General features: G+C 50.9%; 2 protein-coding genes across 3 annotated transcripts; one reads left to right on the top strand and one right to left on the bottom strand.

Moving 5' to 3' along the window:
* Window positions 1–473: 473 nt before the first annotated feature.
* UROD (uroporphyrinogen decarboxylase) lies at window positions 474–20,859 on the bottom strand. Of its 2 annotated transcripts, none has more exons than XM_036446371.1 (10): window positions 20,831–20,859; window positions 2,977–3,089; window positions 2,779–2,858; window positions 2,640–2,702; window positions 2,254–2,451; window positions 1,972–2,133; window positions 1,458–1,595; window positions 1,196–1,296; window positions 1,049–1,115; window positions 474–715 (listed from the first exon to the last, which is right to left on the bottom strand). In XM_036446371.1, the coding sequence occupies exons 1-10, from the start codon at window positions 20,842–20,844 to the stop codon at window positions 554–556; spliced, it is 1,098 nt and encodes a 365-aa protein (XP_036302264.1). In that variant the 5' UTR covers window positions 20,845–20,859; the 3' UTR covers window positions 474–553. The 2 variants fall into 2 exon arrangements, with proteins under 2 accessions (XP_036302264.1, XP_036302265.1); XM_036446372.2 differs by lacking the exon at window positions 20,831–20,859 and adding an exon at window positions 3,673–3,789.
* HECTD3 (HECT domain E3 ubiquitin protein ligase 3) lies at window positions 5,320–15,094 on the top strand. The gene is made up of 21 exons (XM_036446367.2): window positions 5,320–5,773; window positions 5,916–6,076; window positions 6,346–6,438; window positions 6,514–6,649; window positions 6,925–7,040; window positions 7,126–7,239; window positions 7,373–7,455; window positions 7,898–8,063; window positions 8,276–8,357; window positions 8,980–9,162; window positions 9,311–9,363; window positions 9,539–9,603; window positions 9,751–9,854; window positions 10,107–10,226; window positions 10,334–10,423; window positions 11,389–11,595; window positions 11,863–11,992; window positions 12,086–12,160; window positions 12,259–12,340; window positions 12,467–12,538; window positions 12,690–15,094. The coding sequence occupies exons 1-21, from the start codon at window positions 5,405–5,407 to the stop codon at window positions 12,772–12,774; spliced, it is 2,586 nt and encodes an 861-aa protein (XP_036302260.1). The 5' UTR covers window positions 5,320–5,404; the 3' UTR covers window positions 12,775–15,094.
* Window positions 20,860–21,295: the final 436 nt, after the last annotated feature.

Genomic DNA, 21,295 nt, shown 5'->3' with positions numbered 1-21,295 from the left:
CAGTGATGCGAGTCTAACTCTAACCCTAAGCAACCTAGCTTTAAGTTTTTATGTCCTCCCATCTTTTGGTATCAAAGCTGAAGGCTTCTCATCTTTTCTTTCTTACGTAGGCGCCACCTTCCTTAATAGGCCTCTCTGAAGTGTTCCAGCCATTCCTGTGCCCCTCTCTGATCTATACTCCCCTCTCTTCCCAGACACAACTTGACCTCATAAGCGGTGGGGACCCTATTTCTCTGCAAGTATCATAGCTCCAGCTGTTAGGAAACTCTACCCAAATCCATGTAGCTCTGGGCCTGGAGATCTGAGGTCAAGATGGTGAGGAGAGACCTAGCATTAAGTCCTACAGTACACACCCTTATATTTGAGTTCCCATGACTTTGGGAGAGGATGCAGACAGAGGCCCCCGAGAAGGAGCAGAAGCTAAGAAGGAACTGAAGATAAGGGCACATATCTTTCACAAACAAAACCACATGTTAGATTCCAACTCTGGGACTTTTATTCTCCTGGAAACAATCTTCTTTGTTGGTAGTACTTGAGGGGGAAAACTGTATGCTCAGTTCTGTCGAAGCACACGTGAGTATTTGTGCACGGCATCCACAAAGGCCCCCACGTGTTCTGGGTCCATGTCCGGGTAGAGTCCATGGCCCAGGTTGGCAATGTAGCGCTGTGGCCCAAAGTCATCCAGCATCTGCTTCACCAGCCGCCCAATCTCCTCCTGGGGGACCAACAGGGCATTAGCCACAGGGAGGGCCAGCAAGCCTCTGTCCTCCCTGTACATAATAGTGACACACATATATGTAGGCGATTCTACTCAGTTATTCATTCAGTCAATTCAAAAAAATTTATTGGATGCCTAGGATGGGCCAGGCACTAAGAAAACACAAATAAATACAAAAATGAAAAGAAATTCCCACCTTCCTGGAGTTCACATGGTGTGTATGGGGTAGAGGGGAGAGACAGACATAAAAATACAAGAATACAACCATGTCTATAGCTATGAGAATACACAGAGACAAACTCACAGACACACAAGGACTCTGGTTGTTACCTCAGGTGCATACAGGGCACAGGGGTCCAGATTGCCCTGCAGGGTCACGTTCTTCCCCACACGTTCCCTGGAAGCAGAGTTGGTGCTATGTCTGGTGACTACACATATGACAGCTGCACCCCCTATACCTCACCCTCCATTACTTACCGGGCTTTCTGAGGGGCCACTGTCCAGTCAAGCCCAACCACCTCGTAGCCAGCCTGAGCCAGTTCCTCCAGAGCAAAATGTCCATCCTTAGCAAAGACAATCTAGGGGGACAGAAGGGCAGATTTCTGAGCCTGCAGAGGGCCTTGCTTTGCCAACTAACCTACCTCAGCTGTACCTCGGCTGCCCTCCAGTGGTCACTTCATTCCATGCAGAACTTACTCTGAAAGTTCCAGTCCCACCTTCACTCAATTCCCATTCTTACCATGGGCACTGGTGCCAGGCCTGCCTCCTGCAGCATGGCCTTTACTCGCTTGGCCACATCACGGATGTAGGGCAGTGCAAACTTACTGAAGAGCTGTGGGCCAAGATGCCCTGCGTGGGACTCAAAGAGCTGCAATGCCTACGGGTAGGTGGTGGTGAAGATAAACACTTAACACACCAAAAGGAAATGCTTCAGGCCCCACACACAGAATCGAACTCAATCTTCCCCAAGTGACTTCAACCCCCGATACTACCTAAGCCTAAAAACTCAGTTCCAGTCAAAAAGTGTTGTATTTTCCTCCAGAAAATACATGAAACATTAAGTCTCCCCACCCCCTCACCCCTGCCCCTGCCAGTGTTGGATAGACTTAGCTGCTCCAGCCAGATCACTGCAAGCTAAGCTGCTTTCTTGCCTGGCAGTAAGACACCTACCCTCTCTCAGGTACAAGGAACTATGTTGCTTCTGGTCCTTATGGACTAAACCTCAGCCTACTTGTCTCTCCCTCAGGACTCACCTGGGCACCAGCAACCACTTGTCCCACCAGATATGGTACCAAAGCGTCAGTGAGGATGCGAAGCAGCTGGTGACTGGCCTTCGGTCTCTGGTAAAGCCAGCGTTTGGCCTGAGCCATGGTGCTTGAGCCTCCACCCTCAATCATGTATGTCATCAGAGTCCACTGCAAAGGGATCCAAAGAGGACGCACAGGTGTAGAAGTCTGACACTTCCTCCCCTTGCCTATACCAGACCTGCCAGAGTGCTTTCCCCAGGCCCAAGCACCTGCCCTGTTCCACATTACCGGGGCACCCGCAAAGCCAATCAGGGGCACACGTCCAGCCAGCCGCTGTCGAGTGAGGGTGATGGCCTGGAAGACGTAGGTCAGCTCGGAGACCGCTGCTGCTGGATCCCGCAGGCGCTCTAAGTCCCGCTCTTCTCTCAGTGGTTCTGGGAAGCTGGGGCCTTTGCCAGGCACCATGGTCACCTCCATGCCCAGGGCCTGGAAGGGGAGAACACATCTGTGTTTCCAACCTGTAACCCCAGGAGGAAAGGCTCTGTTCAGCTCATGCCAGGAAAGAGGAAGAGGAGAATAAAGCTCAGCCAAACTCCATCTCTTCCAGCCTAACTTTTCCCCACTGTCCAGGGAGGATAAGTGTCCACATTCCAGAATCAGGTTTGAGCATGTACCTGAGGCACAACAAGGATGTCGGAGAAGATGATGGCAGCATCCAAAGGGAAGCGACGCAGTGGCTATAGGGAACAGAAGACAGGTTGCTACGTGGTGAGCTGAGGGCATAAACCCCTCCCTCTTTGGTGGGCCCCTCACCTGCAGCGTCAGTTCACAGCAGGCCTCTGGGGATCGACAGGTGCTGAAAAAGTCCTGGGCAGCCCGGGTTTCCCTAAACTCTGTAGACAGGAGAGGGGAGGCAGGTCTCAGCCTTGAAGAACCTCAAGAGCCCTCCCCTGCACCTCAAAAGCTTTTTGCTCTCCAGAGTTTTACCCAAACTCTAGCCCTGCCCCTGACCTGGTAGGTAGCGGCCTGCCTGCCGCATGCACCAGACGGGAGTGTAGTCTGTGTCTTCCCCCCAGGCTGCTCGCAGAAATGTGTCATTCTTCAGCTCCGGAAAGCCCTGGGGTCTGGAGCGAGAGGCAGGAAGGGGAGTAGGTGTCAGTAAGCGAGGCTGAAGGTTAGGGAAGGCTCAGGTCCTGAAGGCACCGTTATCTGCTTTCTCCAGACCGTCTCCCAAGCCGTGGCTCCCGGCCCATTCTGCCTCCTCTCTGCCTATCAGGTGGAGCACAAGACCACAAGGGCCCGCACTGGGGCCTCTACCCTGCCCACCACCCCAGCTTCCCCAAGCTCAAAGCCACTGGAAAGACTGGGGGGAGGGGGAACAGAAAGGGTAGTTTGAGGGTCTCTGGACCAGAAAATCACAGGAACAGGGGAGTATAAGTGGGCTGGTTCCGCATCTGGGAGCTAGTCCAGACGGGGTTAGAGTTGACGGTCCGGAAATAGGGGCCCTAGTTGAAGATTACAAAGTCCTGTGAGCATCCCCTAAGAAGGTCTGGGGGTGTCAGGAATCCAAGGTTGGAGGATTCTCGGGATTCCAGGCTCTGGGGTTCGGGCTGGGGACTCTCCAGGGGAAGGGGGCATTCGGACAGATTCCTCAGCCAGAAGTTAGAAGCCTCGCTGGCCACACCGAGCGCGGTGCAGAGAACTCACCCCAACCCGTTCGCCTCCATGATAAGATGTCAGTAACTGCGAGCCCGTCCCACTTTAACCTGCGTCTGAGCCGGCCCCTCCCCGGACCCCGCCCCTTCCTGGACTGAGCCAAGGCGGTGGCCATGTTGGCAGTCACATGATCAAATGCTAGCTGTGGGTAGGGCCTCTTACCTCACTTCACCGTAAAGTCTAGTGTAACCACGCAGCAATTAATACCCTTCCCTACCCCCTATCCCCAGAGTCTAAACTACACCTTCCCTTTGGCTTGTGGAATTCCCCTCCTCTGAAGGCCTAGGAATCCCGAAGACTCAACCTAAGTCTCCCTTTCACTCCCACTGTCCGTGATCCTAATGGTCTTACAGCGGATTATGGAACCAAGCTGTGCAGGAAATGTAAATCATTATTTATATAACTAAGAGTCTACAATAGGTGCGAAAAGTTACAGTGGTGAACAAGATACCCCCTTCCTTTAAGGAGCTACAGACTGATGGGGGGGAAAGAGAAATCAGCACTCACAATGTGTTTTTTTCAATATGCTTTTATTGATTTTTAGAAAAAGGAAGGGAGACATCAATGTGAAACATCAATGTAAGTGAACATCGATTAGTTGCCTCCCATACACATCCCAACTGGGATTGAACCCACAAGCTGGGTTCGTGCCCTGACATGGTTACCAGCAAACTTTCGGTGCATGGGACTACGCTCAACCAACTGATTTAACTTATAGTTCAAATAGGTGAATTAAATGGCATGTGAATTATATTTCAAGAAAAAAAATTTAATATATATGTTTTTTATTGATTTCAGAGAGGAAGGGAGAGAGATAGAAACATCAACGATGAGAATCATTGACTGGCTGCCTCCTGCAGCCCCCTCCTGGGGGATATAGAGCCGCAACCCAGGCACATGCCCTTGGTGGGAATCAAACCTGGGTCCCTTTAGTCTGCAGGCCGCAAGAAAACTTTTTTTTAATGGGGGGAAGGGGCAGTTTCCTTTCCTTCCACGATTGTACTTTACCAACAGCTCCTGCCCATCCTTTTTGCCTTCTCCCTTCCTGTGTAGCTTTTCCTCTCACTTAGTTCAGAATTACTACGAGAAACTGGATAATGACCGTCGGTATCCTGGAGGCAGCCAATGGGCGCTGCGTTCTCACATGGATGTTCGAATGCAACAACCAGAATCAGGCCCCAGTGACTGAGGACTCTCGCCAGTGGCAGAGCTGGGGAGGAGGCTTTCCCCCCAATCACTCACGTCACACCCTCCCTGGGACAGGGAGCCCGAGAGGATGCCTAGAAAATGTAAGGCTCCTCCGGTTGTAGCATGACTTGTCAGTGAGGAGGCCTAACGAAAGCCAGGGAAGGGACCAGGAAAATTATGGTTGCAATGCTCCAGGATGGACAGCGCGCTGGCTTGAATACCGGTGGTGGCAGTAAGGATAAAATGGGGTGGCGGGGGGGGGGGGGGGGGGGAGAGGGGTGGGGGGGACTGGTCAGGTAGAAACTATTGAACTGAGTCGCGTTAGCTCAGTGGGAGGCACAGAAGACACAAGGTTGAGGATCCGAGTCGAGGGCAATCCGACAGGCGCGCGTAGTCCGGAACTTACGGCGGAGGCCGGCCGCGGCGGGGCGGGGCGAGCGGAGTGGGAAGCTCGGTCAGCCTGCGGGGCCGCCGCTCCCGAGCCGGTAGCTCCCGAGCCCGTCGCTCCCGGGCTGCCCTCCGCCGCCGCCTCGCCATGGCGGGCCCGGGCCCGGGCGCGGCGCTGGAGACCCCGCGGCAGGTGCTCGGCCGAATCCGCTTCCTGGCGGAGGCGGCGCAGAGCCTCCGCGCCGGGCGGCCGCTGCCCGCGGCGCTGGCCTTCGTGCCGCGCGAGGTGCTCTACAAGCTCTACAAGGACCCCGCGGGCCCGCCGCGCGTGCTGCTGCCCGTGTGGGAGGCGGAGGGCCTGGGGCTGCGCGTGGGGGCGGCGGGCCCGGCCTCGGGGCCCGGCTCCGGGCCGCTCCGCGCCGCCCGCAGCAGCATCGAGCTGCGGCGCGGCTCCTGCGTGCGCACCACCGGCGAGGAGCTGTGCAACGGCCACGGGCTCTGGGTGAAGCTGACCAAGGTGCGCCCCGCCGAGGTCCCCGGAGCCGGGAGGCCCCGGCTGCCCCCCCCCTCCCCGCAGCGAGCTGGCACTGCGTCCGGTGCCCTTTGCCTGGGGCCGGGCAGCGCCCTGACGCCTGCCCCCGCTGGACGTCTCCCGGCAGGAGCAGCTGGCCGAGCACCTGGGCGACTGCGGGCTGGACGAAGGCTGGCTGCTGGTGTGCCGCCCGGCCGAGGGCGGGGCCCGCCTGGTGCCCATCGACACCCCCGACCACCTCCAGCGGCGCCAGCAGCTCTTCGGCGTGGACTACCGCCCGCTGCTCAGGTGCTGCGCGGGGCGGGGCGGGGCGGGGATGGCCGCGGTGGGCCGGGCCTCGGAGAGTTGGAAAGTAGTCTGGCACCGCCCTTGAGGTGGGACCGGAGCGAAGGTCGGGTTCAGAGCAGGAAGGGGTGGGACCTGAAGGACAGGGTGGGGTGGGGTGGGGTGGGGTGGCGTCGTTTGCAGGAGTTGGAGCTCATGGTGAAGGTTCAGGCCTGGGGGGAAGGGGAGGATTGTCCTGCTGCGCGCTGATGCCTCCCCATCCCACCCCGCAGGTGGGAACAGGTGGTGGACCTGACCTACTCCCATCGCCTGGGAGCGAAGCCCCAGCCCGCGGAGGCATACACGGAAGCTGTCCAAAGGCTCCTGTGAGTGAGCAGGCGGGATGGGGAGGAGGAGCCCAGGCCTGGGCCCGCCCTAATGAAGGACTTGGGATTGCTTAGCTATGTGCCCCCGACGTGGACCTACGAGTGCGACGAGGACCTGATCCACTTCCTGTACGACCACCTGGGCAAGGAGGATGAGAACCTGGGGAGCGTGAAGCAGTATGTGGAGAGCATAGACGTCTCTTCCTACACGGTGGGTGCTGGGCCGCTTCCCGCCCGAAGTAAGAGACCCTCACATCTCTTGACCCAGAACCCTCACCTCTAGACCAGGGTTAAACCCGAATCCCCATTGGCCAGACTCCGTGCAGCCCCCATCTGGGAAATCATATAGGAACCCAGACAGGTCCACTCATACCAGCTTCACATTTAACCCAGATCACTGTGTCGTTGCCCCTCCCTGACCCAAAGCACATTCCCAGTGCAGGGAACAGGGGTAAACACTGACTCCACCTCTCTGTCCCTCCCCAGGAGGAGTTCAATGTGTCCTGCCTGACAGACAGCAATGCAGACACCTACTGGGAGAGCGATGGATCCCAGTGCCAACACTGGGTGCGGCTTACCATGAAAAAGGGCACCATTGTCAAGTGAGTGGGCTCTGAGTAGGATGCGGTGGGTGAGCCACGTGCCTGTGAGTGTACAGAGACCCACATGTGTCCTCCGACCCCCTAGGAAGCTGCTACTCACAGTTGATACCACAGATGACAACTTCATGCCCAAGAGGGTGGTGGTCTATGGGGGCGAAGGGGACAACTTGAAGAAGCTGAGTGACGTGAGCATTGACGAGTGAGCAAGCTGGCCTGGGGGGGGAGGGGGGGAGAGAAGGGCATGGGACGGGCCCAGCTTGGAAGGTTGGGTGAAATCCCAGAGATTCTTGAAGGCAAGGAGTACCCAAAGTATCTAACGTCTGTCTCCTCAGGACTCTGATCGGGGATGTCTGTGTCCTGGAGGATATGACTGTCCACCTTCCCATCATTGAGATCCGCATTGTGGAGTGCCGAGGTGGGGCTTAAGGTTGTAAGGAGGGGAGAGGAGCCCCATTGCATAGGTGGGGGCTAGCTGGAAGTGAATGTGGGGAAAGGAGTGGGCTTAGAGTTGAGATGAAGGTGATAGTGAACTAACTCCAGGATTTGAAATTTTGGGGCCTGAGCCAGGTGGAAGGTACCAGGGCTTAGACCTGCCTTAAAGCCATAGAGACTTTAAGGCTCACCTGGAAGAGGAACTGAGATGGGACCCTCAGGCTTTCCCACAGTTATAGTGGTGGACGGGGGAACCAACAAAGAATATAATAATCAGAAACAGCTAAGTAGAAGGGGGATCTCAAAGGTCCCAAGTCTTTAGAGGCAAAAGGTGGCAAAAGGCCGAGTGTTAAGGAGACATTCTCAGGACTGAAGGCCAAGCAGGCAACAGGCACAGCAAGTGACCTCGCTCTGTCTCCTCTCAGATGACGGGATTGATGTGCGTCTTCGAGGGGTCAAGATCAAGTCATCTAGACAGCGGGAGCTCGGGTTGAACGCAGACCTTTTCCAGCCGGCCAGCCTGGTGCGATATCCACGCCTGGAAGGCACTGACCCAGAAGTCCTATACCGCAGAGCTGTTCTCCTGCAGAGGTGGCTGTGGCCCTGGGCCTGCCAGGCCCTCCCCTTCCGTTCCCCCTATCCTGTCTATGTCCAAGATCTTATACTATAAGCTGTTCAACTTCAAGCGTCAGAGCAGCCCCTGGGCCCTGACTGCTACCGTAACCTGTGTGTTGGGGATTGAGGGGGGTCTGACATCCATGCCAAACTCTTCAGCTACAGTTACCTTTACCCACCCACCCCAGATTCATAAAGATCCTAGACAGCGTCCTGCACCACCTGGTACCTGCCTGGGACCACACGCTGGGCACTTTCAGTGAGATTAAGGTGAGCCTAGCCCGCCCCGTGCTGGTTTTGGCAGTGGGCTCCCCCTTTCTGCTCATGCAATCGTTCGCTCTTCAGCAGAGAGTTTTTTTAAAATCTTTGCTTGGGCTCTGGGTACGTAGGAAGAAAGCCAGACTCAAAGAGTCAAAATTTAGTTTCTTTGGAGCTATTCCCCAGATAGTCTGTGACATGCACAAGCGCTGGGGGTGGAAAGGTGACATCATGGATAGAACAGGTTGCATCAGAGGCGTATCCTGGGAGTTCCTAGCAACTCTTAGAAGAACTGAGAGGCATACCAGCAGCATCTAGATGCTGTGATTATAGCATGGGGAGGCGGCTGGGAGGGAGCGGGCAGGAAGCAGGCCCTGGTAGCAGAGGGCACTGTGGACCAGGCTGTGAAGCCATTGAAAGGCTTTACGTAAGTAAGTTAAGACAAAGTTGGATTTTTTTCTGTTGTGGAAAGCTCCCCCTGGTGGCTGGACTAAGGGAGGGACTGGAAGCATGGACAGGATGGACTAGGCTTGGACTGGAATGGTGGAACTGGGTCCGGGCATAGCGGAAGGTTCCAGGGCCTGGACAGGGGCTGACTGCCTACCAGTCCCGCTCTGGCTGCCTTTCTCACCAGCAAGTGAAGCAGTTCCTGCTGCTGTCGCACCAGCGGCCAAGCCTGGTGGCCCAGTGCCTGCGGGACTCAGAGAGCAGCAAGCCCAGTTTCATGCCACGCCTGTACATCAACCGGCGCCTTGCCATGGAACACCGAGCCTGCCCTCTAAGGGACCCCGCCTGCAAGAACGCTGTCTTCACCCAGGTCCGGACTACCTGGGGTGGTCCTGAGGGCGGGCCAGTGAGGGGCTTAGGAGGCTGGGTCAGGAGGGACCTGAGCAAGGTCTCTGGGCAAGAATGGGGCTAGGTCTTGACACAGACTCCTGCAACTCCCTGTCTTTCCCCTGCCCCAGGTTTATGAAGGCCTCAAGCCCTCTGACAAGTATGAAAAGCCCCTGGACTACAGGTATGGCATGAGGCCGAACGGCTTACTCAGTGCAGATGTGCACATACACACCCTCACACTGCCTCTGGCCCCCCTCACCACTGCCCCTCTGCAGCCCTCCTCCTGGCTGGTGTCGGGGTTGGTGAGTCGTCCTGAGCCCTGGCCCACCATGACAGAGGTCCACCCCCATTTGCAGGTGGCCCATGCGCTATGACCAGTGGTGGGAGTGTAAATTCATTGCCGAAGGCATTATTGACCAAGGTGAGGCCCTGAGGGAGGAATAAGCACCCTGCCCCGGTTAGAGTGGCCGAGGCTCCTGGGGGCTCCTGGGGGCCTGCTTTTATTCCTCCATCATTGGGGCTGGAGCTCCTGAGTGCCCCAGCTGAGGGCATCTCTCTTTCATTGCAGGGGGTGGCTTCCGGGACAGCCTCGCAGACATGTCCGAAGAGCTGTGTCCTAGCTCGGCAGACACCCCCGTGCCTCTGCCCTTCTTTGTGCGCACGGCCAACCAGGTACTCCCACCCTCACCTCCCAAGTTGTTTCTGCTGCAAACCTCCCAGCTACCAGGCTGAGCTAGAGAGGGAGCAGAAGAGGGTCCACGTTGCCCAGGACAGCCTCTGGGCAGATAGGGAAGGGGAGCCATTATCCATTCAGAGGGAACATTCAGGGCCCCCAGGGAAGGTGTTCAGGGAAGTCTTTGGGAAATCTCAGACAAGAAAGTAGGTCCACCCCGTGCCATGCTGACATCCCTGTCCCGGGGGCAGGGCAATGGCACGGGTGAGGCCCGGGACATGTATGTGCCCAACCCCTCCTGCCGAGACTTTGCCAAGTACGAGTGGATTGGACAGCTGATGGGGGCTGCCCTTCGGGGTAAGGAGTTCCTGGTGAGTAGCCTAACCTGCACCCCAGCCTTGGGCCCTGGAAGGAGGAAGGACCAGCTGAACCTGGGCAGCTCGGGATGAGAAGACATTAATGAATATCTGTCCCCCAGGTCCTGGCTCTGCCTGGCTTTGTGTGGAAGCAGCTGTCTGGTGAGGAGGTGAGCTGGAGCAAGGACTTCCCAGCTGTGGACTCTGTGCTGGTGAGTCGGGCTTGGAGCTCGTGTTTCCTCTGCCCCTGAAGGTTGCTGCTCCCCAGAGGCATCCTGAACCTCTTATCACACACATGCTCCCTCTCCAACCCCATCTACTCTCATTGTTTCAACTACTCTCCACAGTCTGGTGACTCCTAAATCTTCACCTCTAACCCCACTTTCTCTCCGAAGCCTGGGCCATATATGCATCTGCCTGCTGGGTGTCTGCTCTATGATGGCACCTCAAGTTCAGCACACACGTCATCTCCCCAGTCTACCGCCCTCTAGAGCTCCCTCCTCCCTCAGAAGGGCACTGCCACCCACCCCTGCCCCTGCTGAGGCCCTCAGGCTCATTCTTCACTCCTCTTCCCTCACCTCCCATATTCTCTCACACCTCCTTCTGGAATCTCTACTTTTCCCATCTTACTACTACCCTCCAGTGCAGGCCCCTTCCCTTCTAACCCAACCACTAACTCTAAAGGCTAGTGTCCCTTCTACTCTTACCCTTCTGATCTCCAGCAGCCAGAGTGTTTTATTTCACACTCACTTAACCTCTTCGATGGCTCAGCTCTGGGATAAAATACAAAACCCAGAGAGACTTTACATGACCCATGTATATGTGGCCACTTGGTTCACATTCAGTTTCTAGCCAAACAGATTCCTTAAGCCTTTTGTTCTTCCACCTTTTTCCAATATTCTCTCTCCTGACTTCCTGATGGCCCAGCCCATTCCTAGCCATCTTTTGGGTCTCAGCATAGATGCCATTTCCTCCGGGATGCCTTCCCTGATCTCCAAGCCTGATTACATGTTGTCTTGTTACTTTCACAGCCCTTGGCTGATCCCCTCACTTCTCTATGGCCTGCATGGGGACTTCCTTGCCTGGCTGGCTGTCCTGCTTCCCCGTGAGCATCTTGAGGGAAAATGACTGTTTCCATAATGAAAAGCTGACCTTCCTGCCTCTCTCCAACCCCTAGGTGAAGCTCCTGGAAGTGATGGAAGGAATGGACAAGGAGACATTTGAGTTCAAGTTTGGGAAGGAGCTAACGTTTACCACTGTACTGAGTGACCAGCAGATGGTGGAGCTGATCCCTGGGGGTACAAGCATCGTGGTGGAATATGAGGACCGTTCCCGTTTCATCCAACTGGTACAGAAGGCACGGCTAGAAGAAAGCAAGGAACAGGTACGCCTCGAGGCCAGGAGAACAGAGAGCTTTGGACAAGAGCCCAGAGCCCAGCCTGACAGGCCACCCGTTCCCAATCCCAAGAACTCTGACCTCCCATCCTCCCTCTGCCCCACATTCCCGCCAGATGGTGGGATACAGAGATATTCCCAGAGCTGAGCCAAGACCCTGTCCCCCATTGTCTCCATGAGCGCAGGCCAGTGGCTCCACCACACACTGAGCTGGGAGTTGTGCCTCTTCCCCAACCAGTCCTTTCCCCCTCCCCAGGTGGCAGCCATGCAGACGGGTCTGCTGAAGGTGGTGCCGCAGGCTGTGCTGGACTTGCTGACCTGGCAAGAGTTAGAGAAGAAGGTGTGTGGGGACCCAGAGGTCACTGTGGACGCTCTGCGCAAGCTCAGTGAGTGTGGGGCAGGGTAGGGCAGCACCAGGTAGGGCTTAAGGGTTATGTCTGTTGGGACACAAGAATGAATTCTGGCCTTGTCACCACCAGCCCGCTTCGAGGACTTCGAGCCGTCTGACACGCGGGTGCAGTATTTCTGGGAGGCACTGAACAACTTCACCAATGGTCAGTGGTAGAGGGCGGAGGAATGCCCGGGTCCGACCTCGCTTGTGGGATACGGAGTCAGGCCGGAAGTGCGGGCACTGATTTCCTTCTCCATCCAGAGGACCGGAGCCGCTTCCTCCGCTTTGTCACAGGCCGCAGCCGCCTGCCTGCACGTATCTACATCTACCCAGACAAGCTGGGGTGAGTGCAGAAGAGAGGGCTGAGGGGGCTGTGGCCAGCCTGCTGCCCAGCATAACCCCCCATACACGTCAGACCCTGCCCTGTACCCCTACCTCCTTCCTGATCTCTGGCCCCTCCAACCTCCAGCTGCGAGACCACAGACGCGCTGCCCGAGTCTTCCACCTGCTCCAGCACCCTCTTCCTACCGCAGTATGCCAGGTGGGTTTCCTAGGTTCGAGCCCAGAGTGGGGAGCGGGAGAAAGATGGCATCCTGGGGTGGATGGAGTGCTGAAGTGTAGGAATTGGAGCCCCATCACCCCCGGTAGGGAAGGGGCCTCTCACCTGCACTGACAAACCCCCTGCCCGGCAGCGCCAAGGTCTGCGAGGAGAAGCTCCGCTATGCGGCTTACAACTGTGTGGCCATCGACACCGACATGAGCCCCTGGGAGGAGTGAGTCGTGAGCCGGCTACCTCCTGTGGGCAGCAGTGTCTCTCCGCCTTGCCTGGGGCAAGACGCCTCGCCTGGACCGGCTGGCACAGGATGTGAGTTGACGCGCTCAGAAAGAGCTAGCACACAGCCTCCGTGTGCGGCTGCAGCGCGGGCGGCGGGTTGACCCAGTGGCCCAGCCCCGCAGACGCACAAGCCCTACGCGTGCTCGGCTTGGCCCGGAGTCATTTTGCCTTTGAGAGAGGGAACCGTCCACAAGCCCAGCACAAGCTGCCAGGCCTGAGCTACTTGAAAGAGGCCTTCTAGTCCCTTCTCCCCATGGACTTTGCTTCAATATTTGGCTCCTCTCTTTTTTTATCCTCATTTTTCTCTGGCTTCAGCTTGGACTCAAAACAAAATCTATAGAGGGTGGTGGAATCTCCTCTCCAAACAAGGTATCAGGGATGCATAAGGAGTGATGGTCTTCCTTCTCAGTCACCTGCCCCAAGAATGAAGCAACTGAACACCCTCCCTCATATATGTCTTTTCCTCCACTCCCTCGACACCCGAGGTGTGAGCTCCCTCCTCTGCCTCCAGCCCGTCTCAGCTGACGGAGTGCCACTACCTCCCCTGGCTCAACCTACATCCTCTCAACATTAAATCTTACTGCTACTCCGCCCCCTATTAATCACTTCTGCACCACCGCCAGCCTGACTCCCCGTCTGCTGTTTCACTCCCAAGATTTTGCACAAGTTAAGGCCAGTTGTAGCTTCTCTGAAATCTTCAATAGCTCTTCTTTACCCAACTCTAAAAGCCTAGACTTTAAACCTCCTTCTAGGCCTTATGGACATCTCTGCCCCTCTCCCTCACAAAAGGGCCTCCAAGACACTCCACCAAAGAATGTCTTGCACTTGGGAAAAGTTGAATAAATGGGTGAATTCATTCGTTGGAATGTGTTTATCGGACTCTTGAGGGATGTTTGAGGAGACTTTTCCAGGAGTGGTGGGCTTCTTAGTGGCAAACATTAAATCTGGAGCTGAGGGGGAAATGAAGACCCCACTCCTCAGAGGGAGGAAGAGAAAGTTGGCCTACCACCATCTGGGAAGGGTGTAGTGATGTGGAGGATAGGCGTCCTCCTTCAGGAACCAAGTGGGCAGAAGAATTTGACATAGGGGCCAAGCCCTGAGGTGGGCGATAAACCACCCGGGTCAGAATTTTGACAGAAGAGGCAACAGCATTGCTGCCCACCCCATGCCGCCTCCACAGAATGCCCCCTGAGAGAAATGCAGATACAGTCCCTCACTCTCACAGCGGGCAGCCACCCTCAGAGGGTCCCAAGTGAAGTGGCATGTGAGGTGGGGTTAAGTGAGGGGTGTCCTTTTGCTCCCACCCTTCCCCTATCTCTAATGGCCCTCCCCCAGGCTGTGTGCACCCTGAGGCCTATCTCCCCACAGCTCTGAGTCTAACTCCAGGCGAGTCTTGCAGCTGCCCAATCCCTGTGCTTCTGAGCCCACAGGAGAAACTCTGCTCCCCTCTGGCAGCCTCTCCATTGCCTGGAGCCCTAGAGGCTTTCCCCCATTCCCCTCCCAGCTCTGTTCTTCCAGCAAGTTCCCGCCCAACCGAGGCGCACCTTCCTGTGTTCTGGGAAAAACCTGGCCAGCGCCAACCTGCAGGAGGCAGTCCATTTCTGTGTCTGTTACTGGCCATATGAGTCTTAGGTCCCTCTTTTAACAAATTGGACTTGGAATGCATTATATATTTATAGCTTGCTTTTCATTTAATCACTCAATGAATGCATCAAGCATGTATGTTAGGCACCATAGCAGGTTCAATGGGTAAAATGGTGGCTAAACTAATTTTTGCCCTCTTGGGATTTACACTCTAATGGAAGAGACACATAGTAAACAACAGCAAAAACAACATTTAATAACATGTAAGAGCACCAAGGGAGAAGAGGACTGTGCGGGATGGACGTTAAGTCCTGAGGGAGAACAACTGCACAAAGGCCAGGTGAGGAGCATGTTCAGATCTGGGGTGAAAGGAGAGAGAAGAGACTCCAGCCTTAGAGGGCCATTTAGGATTTTGCAGGGGAGAGACAGAATTATATTTGGGTTTGGTAGTTGTGTAGAGAATGAATTGAGAGGGAGACACAAGGCAGGGAGTAATCCAAGCAGGAAATGATGGTCACTGAGACCATTTTAATATTTTTATTGACTGTTTTGTATTATATTGTAAGGGATTTTCATACTGTTTATTAATTTAAAATCCTCTACAGATGGACATAAAGGTTGCTTATAAATTTTTGGTATTGGAAACTACAAATGTTACAATAAACATTCTTATGCATATATCCTTGCATACCTATTTGATTATTTCCTTAGAATAACTAAAATCCCTTTATCAAACTGTCAAATGGCCAGGATATATCAGTTTTCACTACCTTTAGTGTCTATTTCCTAAACTCTTATCATCCTTGACTATAAACACTTAAAATATTGTTTGATAATTTAATGAGCTGAAAAAATGAATGGTATGATTAATTTTCATTTTTTTTTAAATATATTTTATTGATTTTGTACAGAGAGGAAGGAAGAGAGAGAGAGAGTTAGAAACATCGATGAGAGAGAATCATCGATCAGCTGCCTCTTGCACATCCCCTACTGAGAATATGCCCGCAACCAAGGTACATGCCCTTGACCGGAATCGAACCCGGGACCTTTCAGTCCCCAAGCCAACGCCCTATCCATTGAGCCAAACCGATTTCAACTCGTTTTTTTTAATACGTTTTTTATTGATACTTTTACAGAGAGGAAGGGAGAGGGATAGAGAGTTAGAAACATCGATGAGAGAGAAACATCGATCAGTTGCCTCCTGCACACGGCCTACTGGGAATGTGCCCTTGACCGGAATCGAACCTGTGACCCTTCAGTCAGTAGGCCGACACTCTTATCTACTGAGCCAAACCAGTTAGGGCCATTTTCATTGTTTTGATTATTTACTATATTGAGCAATCATTTCTCTTCTTTACGAATTTCCCTTTATGTCTGTTTGTTTTTCTGTTGGTTTGATTATACTTTTCTGGTTGATTGATTGATTTTGATTTTGAAAGTAAGCTTATTAAAGCTGGGGACAGTGAAACAAGGAAAGGCCTAGGATAGAAGAAGCAACAGGAGAGAACCTAAGTGGAGGTGCGCTGGCTGTCTAGAAATGTTAGGAGAAAAAGTGAGGCAAAGGAGGCCTTGGAACCGAAACCGGTTTGGCTCAGCGGTAGAGCATTGGTCTGCGGAGAGAATTTTTGGAGAGCCACCATTTTTACTGATGTCAGTTATTTCTTTTGTATTTCCTTCTAAATTATTTGATAGAAAATTATAGCCCTAGCTGGTTTGGCTCAGTGAATAAGAGCGTCAGCCTGCTGACTAAAGGGTCCCACGTTCGATTCCAGCCAAGGGCACATCCCTAGGTTTCAGGCTTAATCCCAGTAGGGGGCGTGCAAGAGGCCAATAGATGATTCTCTCATTATTGAGGTTTCTATCTCTCCCTCTCTAAAATCAATAAAAAATATATATATTTTTTAAAAAGGAAATTCTCTGTACTTGAAATATTAAAGTCCTAATTAATGAAGATTCTTTCCAAAAGCATCATTTGCTAACATCATGAATCTATTAGGCAACTGTGTACAAAAATAAAACATAAATATTTTTATGCCTGCAGTTGGTTGCCAAAGTAGAGTTTCTCTTCCTCCTCTAAAAATAATAATTCCCTGCCGCATTGACAAGTCCACAGACAAATGGAATAGATGAATATTGTGACATGGCCAGCAAATTCCCCAAGAGAGATGTCTTGCAGATAGACTATGGGAAGAGTATTTCTGAGCCAAGGCCCCGCTTTTGAAAGGTTTCTTTTGTCTCCCATTGTTCAGAGACCTTTAGAGATTGACCTTCTTAAACTATTCCCCCACAACATACAAACACATACACACAAATGCCTCTAGCAGAAGATATGTGAGCAGGAAACAAACAGGGAACAGCCTGTGTTCAATAAGCATTTATCAAGTATTTCCCATGTGACTAACAAAAATAAACAATACGCATGAGGTTAGGCATGAGAGACCATATAGACTGACGTCATAAGGAGAGTTCAGAAGAGATATCAGTGACCCCGGCCTTCAGCCCTGTTTTCCCAACACCAAATGGAAAGTCGGGAAAACATAAAAGTTTTTAAAATTCATTCACTATTATTTACTTAGCATATCCCAGGTCCTGTGATAGGAAATGTCCTGTTCTGGAAAGAGAAGCAAATTAGATAGAGATCAAAGGGTTTCCAGTGTGATAGAGAAGACGTGAAAAAGGGGATGACAGTCCTTTAGGGTGAGTGCCAAAAAGGAAGCACTAGAAACAGTGGGAGCCGGAAAGAAGGAATCCATAGGCAGCAGCTCTTAAAGTACACTCTGTGGCCGAAACCGGTTGGCTCAGTGGATAGAGTGTCGGCCTGCAGACTGAAAGGTCCCAGGTTCGATTCTGGTCAAGGGCATGTACCTTGGTTGCGGGCACATCCCCAGTAGTGGGTGTGCAAGAGGCAGTTAAACAATGATTCTCATTGATGTTTCTAACTCTCTATCCCTCTCTCTTCCTCTCTGTAAAAAATCAATAAAGTATATATATTTTTTAAAAGTACACTCTGTGGTGCCGAAACCGGTTTGGCTCAGTGGTAGAGCATTTGTCTGCGGACTGAAAGGTCCCAGGTTCGATTCCGATCAAGGGCATGTACATTGGTTGCAGGCACATCCCCGGTAGGGGGTGTGCAAGAGGCAGCTGGTCGATGTTTCTCATCGACATTTCTCTCTCATTGACCTTTCTAGCTCTCTATCTCTCTCCCTTCGTCTCTTTAAAAATAAATAAATAAATAAAATAAATAAAATAAAAAAAGAACACTCTGTGGACCTCTGGGAGTCAGTCCCCACGACACTTTCAGGACATCTGTCAGGTCAAAACTATTTTCTTAATAATACTAAAACACTGTTTGCCTCTTTTATTATGTTGACATTTACACTGATGGTGCAAAAGCAATAATGTAAAACTGCTGATGCCTTACGTGGATCAAAACAGTGATACCACGCTGTGTTCACAGTTACTGCCACACACTTGCAATAAAAATAATAAAGCAAAGTAAGTTTCACTTAAGAATGTCTTTGATGACACAATAAAATAAATTTATTAAATCTTGTTCACTGGGCACATTTCTTTTTAATATTCTGTGATGAAAAAGGAAATGTACATGTAATATATGTGCATACTAAAGAAGTATGATGGTTATCTCCAGAAAAAGCACTTGCCTGAATGTTTGATTTGTGAACTACTGCTTTTTTCATAGAACACTATATTTACCTGAAAGAACAATTGACAATCTATGGCCAACAAATTGTCAAAATGGAGTAAGCCAGCCTCTTCAGGGAAAGCCACTAACAGTATTTGTTGACGATAACAGTTGAGCTTTCAAAAGAAAATCAGAAGTTTGGAAAAGTATCTGTCATTATCAGCTTGTCAGCTTTCCAATATGTAAGGACTTTTCTGATGAAATTAGTGGTGACAGCAACCAATGTTATTTTTAAAATATTGTTTGGGGGACAGAGGGCTGTGGGGATCAATGGGGGGAAAGGACATATATAATACTTTCAACAATAAAGAATTGTTTTAAAAATAAATAAAAATAAAAATAGTGTATAAAAAAGGGCAAGAGAAATAAAGGAAAAAATAAACAAATGGAACTACATCAAACTAAAAAGCTTCTGCATAGCAAAAGAAACCAGCATCAAAATGAAAAGGCAACCACTGTATGGGAGGACATATTTGCTAATGATACATCTGATGAAGAGTTAACTTCCAAAATGTATAAAATACTCATACAATTCAACAGAAGGAAGACAAGCCAATTAAAAAGTGGGAAGTCTGGCCAACGTGGTTCAGTTGGTTGAGCATCATCCCATGTTCTAGGAGGTTGCTGGTTTGATTCCCAGTCAGGGCACATGCCCAGGTTGCAGGCTTGATTTCCAGTAGGGGCTGTGCTGGAGGCAGCCAATCAATGTTTCTCTGTCATTGATGTTTCTATCTTTTCTCCCTCTCTCTGAAATCAATAAAAACTTATTTTTTAAAGCATGGGCTTGGATAGATACTTCTCCAAAGAGGACATACAAATAGCCAAGAGACTTATGAAAAAATGTTCATCATTAATCATCAGAGAGATGCAAATCAAAACAACAATAAGATATCACCTCATACCTGCCAGAACAAGTGCTGGCAAGGTTGTGGAGAAAAAAGAACCCTAGAACATGCTGGTGGGAATGCAGACTGGTGCAGCCACTATGAAAACAGTATGGCGTTTTCACACACACACACACACACACACACACACACACACACACACACACAAATGAACTGCCATTTGACCCAGTGATCCCACTTATAGGAATATAACCTAAGAATCCCAAAACACTAACCAGAAAGATATATGCACCCCTATGTTATTTATAATAGCTAAGATCTAGAAACAGCCCAAATGCCCATCTGTAGATAACTTGATAAAAAAGCTGTGGTACATTTACACAGCAGAATACTATGTTGCTGTGAAAAAGAAGGATATCTTTCTCTCTGAGACAGCATGGAGGGACCTGGAGACTAAATGAGCCAGTCAGAGAAAGATAAGTATCACAGGATTTCATTCATATGTGGAATCTAATTAATAAAATAAACTGATGAACAAAATAGATCCAAGACGTGGAAGCATGGAACAGACTGACAAATCTCAGAAGGAAGGGGGTGGGGAGAGAGAGGTTAACCAAAGAGCTTAACCAAAGAACTTATATGCATAACCACAGTCACAGACACTAGTGCATGAAGCCTTAAGGGGGACGGAGGGGGCTGATTGGGGGGAGGGGGACATCTGTAGTACTTTCAACAATAAAGATAAATTTTTTAAAATATTGTCAACATTGGGAGGATCTGCATAACTCAGTGAACCAATATTTTACAAATGATCAGTGCATTAAGTTGCAAAATCACACATGGGTAAAATGTCCACTCAAAGTGCAAGTTTAATGGAGTACAAAATGTTCATTGGTATAATGATTCTACATTGCAACTAATCTTTACAAACTATCACTTACTGGGTTTTGGTGTATAGTATCAAAGACAAATACCTACAACTATTTGACAAAGCTATTAAAATATCTCTCTTCCACAGAAACCGGTTTGGCTCAGTGGATGGAGCGGGAAAAGGTTTGATTCAGTGGATGGAGCGTCGGCCTGTGGACTGAAAGGTCCCAGGTTCGATTCTGGTCAAGGGCATGTATCTTGGTTGCGGGCACATCCCCAGTAGGGGGCGTGCAGGAGGCAGATGATTGACATTTCTCATCGATGTTTCTAACTCTCTGTCCCTCTCCCTTCCTCTCTGTAAAAAAAAATCAATAACATATATTTTTAAAATATGTATCTCTCTTTCAATTACCTATTTATGTAAGGTCAGTTTTTTCATCATATAATTCACCCAAAACTGATAGGAAAATCCAATTGTTTTCTACCTAGCCAAACATTAAAAAGATCTGTAAAGGCAAAACCATGACATTCTTCTCAATAAAGTGTTTATTTTGAAAACATAGTTATATGTTTTCATAAAAATGTTATTTATGTTACCATGTAGTAGTTTTATTATTTTTATTTTTAGATGAACAATGTTTTTCTAATTTCTCAGTTTAAATTGTTAATAGGGTAAATGTCAATAAATATAATTCATACAAACAAAAGTTCTTTGGAGGCCTCAATAATTTTTAAGAGTGTAAAGGGTCCAGAGACCAAAAAGTTTAAAAACCCCTGCCCTGAGAGAATAATTTAAAGTGAGTTTAAATGAAGCAATCCCTCAACTACTTTCCCTCAACTAGTTCCCTGAAAACTTTTGCTAGTTCAAACATGAGCTTTTATGTCCCTTCTAAGATCCTCACAATGGCCTGTAAGACCCACAGAATCTGAATTCTCCGCTTTTCCCCTATTGCCTCTCTGACCTCCTGTGCCATCATTCAGTCTCCCCCAGCTTACCTCCCTTCAGTCATATTGGCTTCTTTCGGTGTTCTTCGAACATGCAGTCTCTCTTCAGGGCCTTTGTACTTGCTGACTAGTCTTCTTGGAAGGCTCTTACCCAAGATCTGCACTTGACTCTTCAAACTGTTCAGTGCCCCTGACTCAGTGAGGTCTTCCTTGAGGGATCTCCCCCCCCCCCCCCGCCGCCGCCTCTTTTGATGGCTGAATATGGACATTTTCCGTGCAGTAATACTGTCGTCTGGTTCAGAAAATCGACGTGAGTCGCCACGATGGACCTCATGGATACAGAAAGCCCTGGCCTGCATTTGGTGATTTCTCCACAGGCTGGTCCAAACCTGCGGTTCCCACATGAGCTCTCTGTTCACGGAGTGGTAGTCGGAACCAGGTTCTAGAAGGAGAACTCCCTGAAGGAAAGTCGTGATCTTTTCCGATCTGTGGGTTCCAGGAGCCCAGCGCTGGGAG

This window comes from Pipistrellus kuhlii, unplaced genomic scaffold (assembly GCF_014108245.1).
Source record: "Pipistrellus kuhlii isolate mPipKuh1 unplaced genomic scaffold, mPipKuh1.p scaffold_m20_p_2, whole genome shotgun sequence".
Taxonomy (NCBI): domain Eukaryota; kingdom Metazoa; phylum Chordata; class Mammalia; order Chiroptera; family Vespertilionidae; genus Pipistrellus; species Pipistrellus kuhlii.
The sequence above is the reverse complement of the archived record's forward strand: the minus strand, read 5'-3'. Positions and strand labels throughout refer to the sequence as shown.

What these genes read in the sequence shown, in the direction of transcription:
- UROD (XM_036446372.2), bottom strand. Translation starts at nt 3,692, where the DNA reads ATGGAGGCGAACGGGTTGGG. An exon ending in TTGGCTTTGCGGGTGCCCCG is followed by an intron (nt 2,134 to 2,253) that starts GTAATGTGGAAC and finishes ATCCCTTTGCAG; the next exon opens with TGGACTCTGATGACATACAT. An exon ending in GCCTGGCACCAGTGCCCATG is followed by an intron (nt 1,297 to 1,457) that starts GTAAGAATGGGA and finishes CTGTCCCCCTAG; the next exon opens with ATTGTCTTTGCTAAGGATGG.
- HECTD3 (XM_036446367.2), top strand. Translation starts at nt 5,405, where the DNA reads ATGGCGGGCCCGGGCCCGGGCGCGGCGCTGGAGACCCCGCGGCAGGTG. An exon ending in AGAACGCTGTCTTCACCCAG is followed by an intron (nt 9,163 to 9,310) that starts GTCCGGACTACC and finishes CCCCTGCCCCAG; the next exon opens with GTTTATGAAGGCCTCAAGCC. An exon ending in TTCGGGGTAAGGAGTTCCTG is followed by an intron (nt 10,227 to 10,333) that starts GTGAGTAGCCTA and finishes TCTGTCCCCCAG; the next exon opens with GTCCTGGCTCTGCCTGGCTT.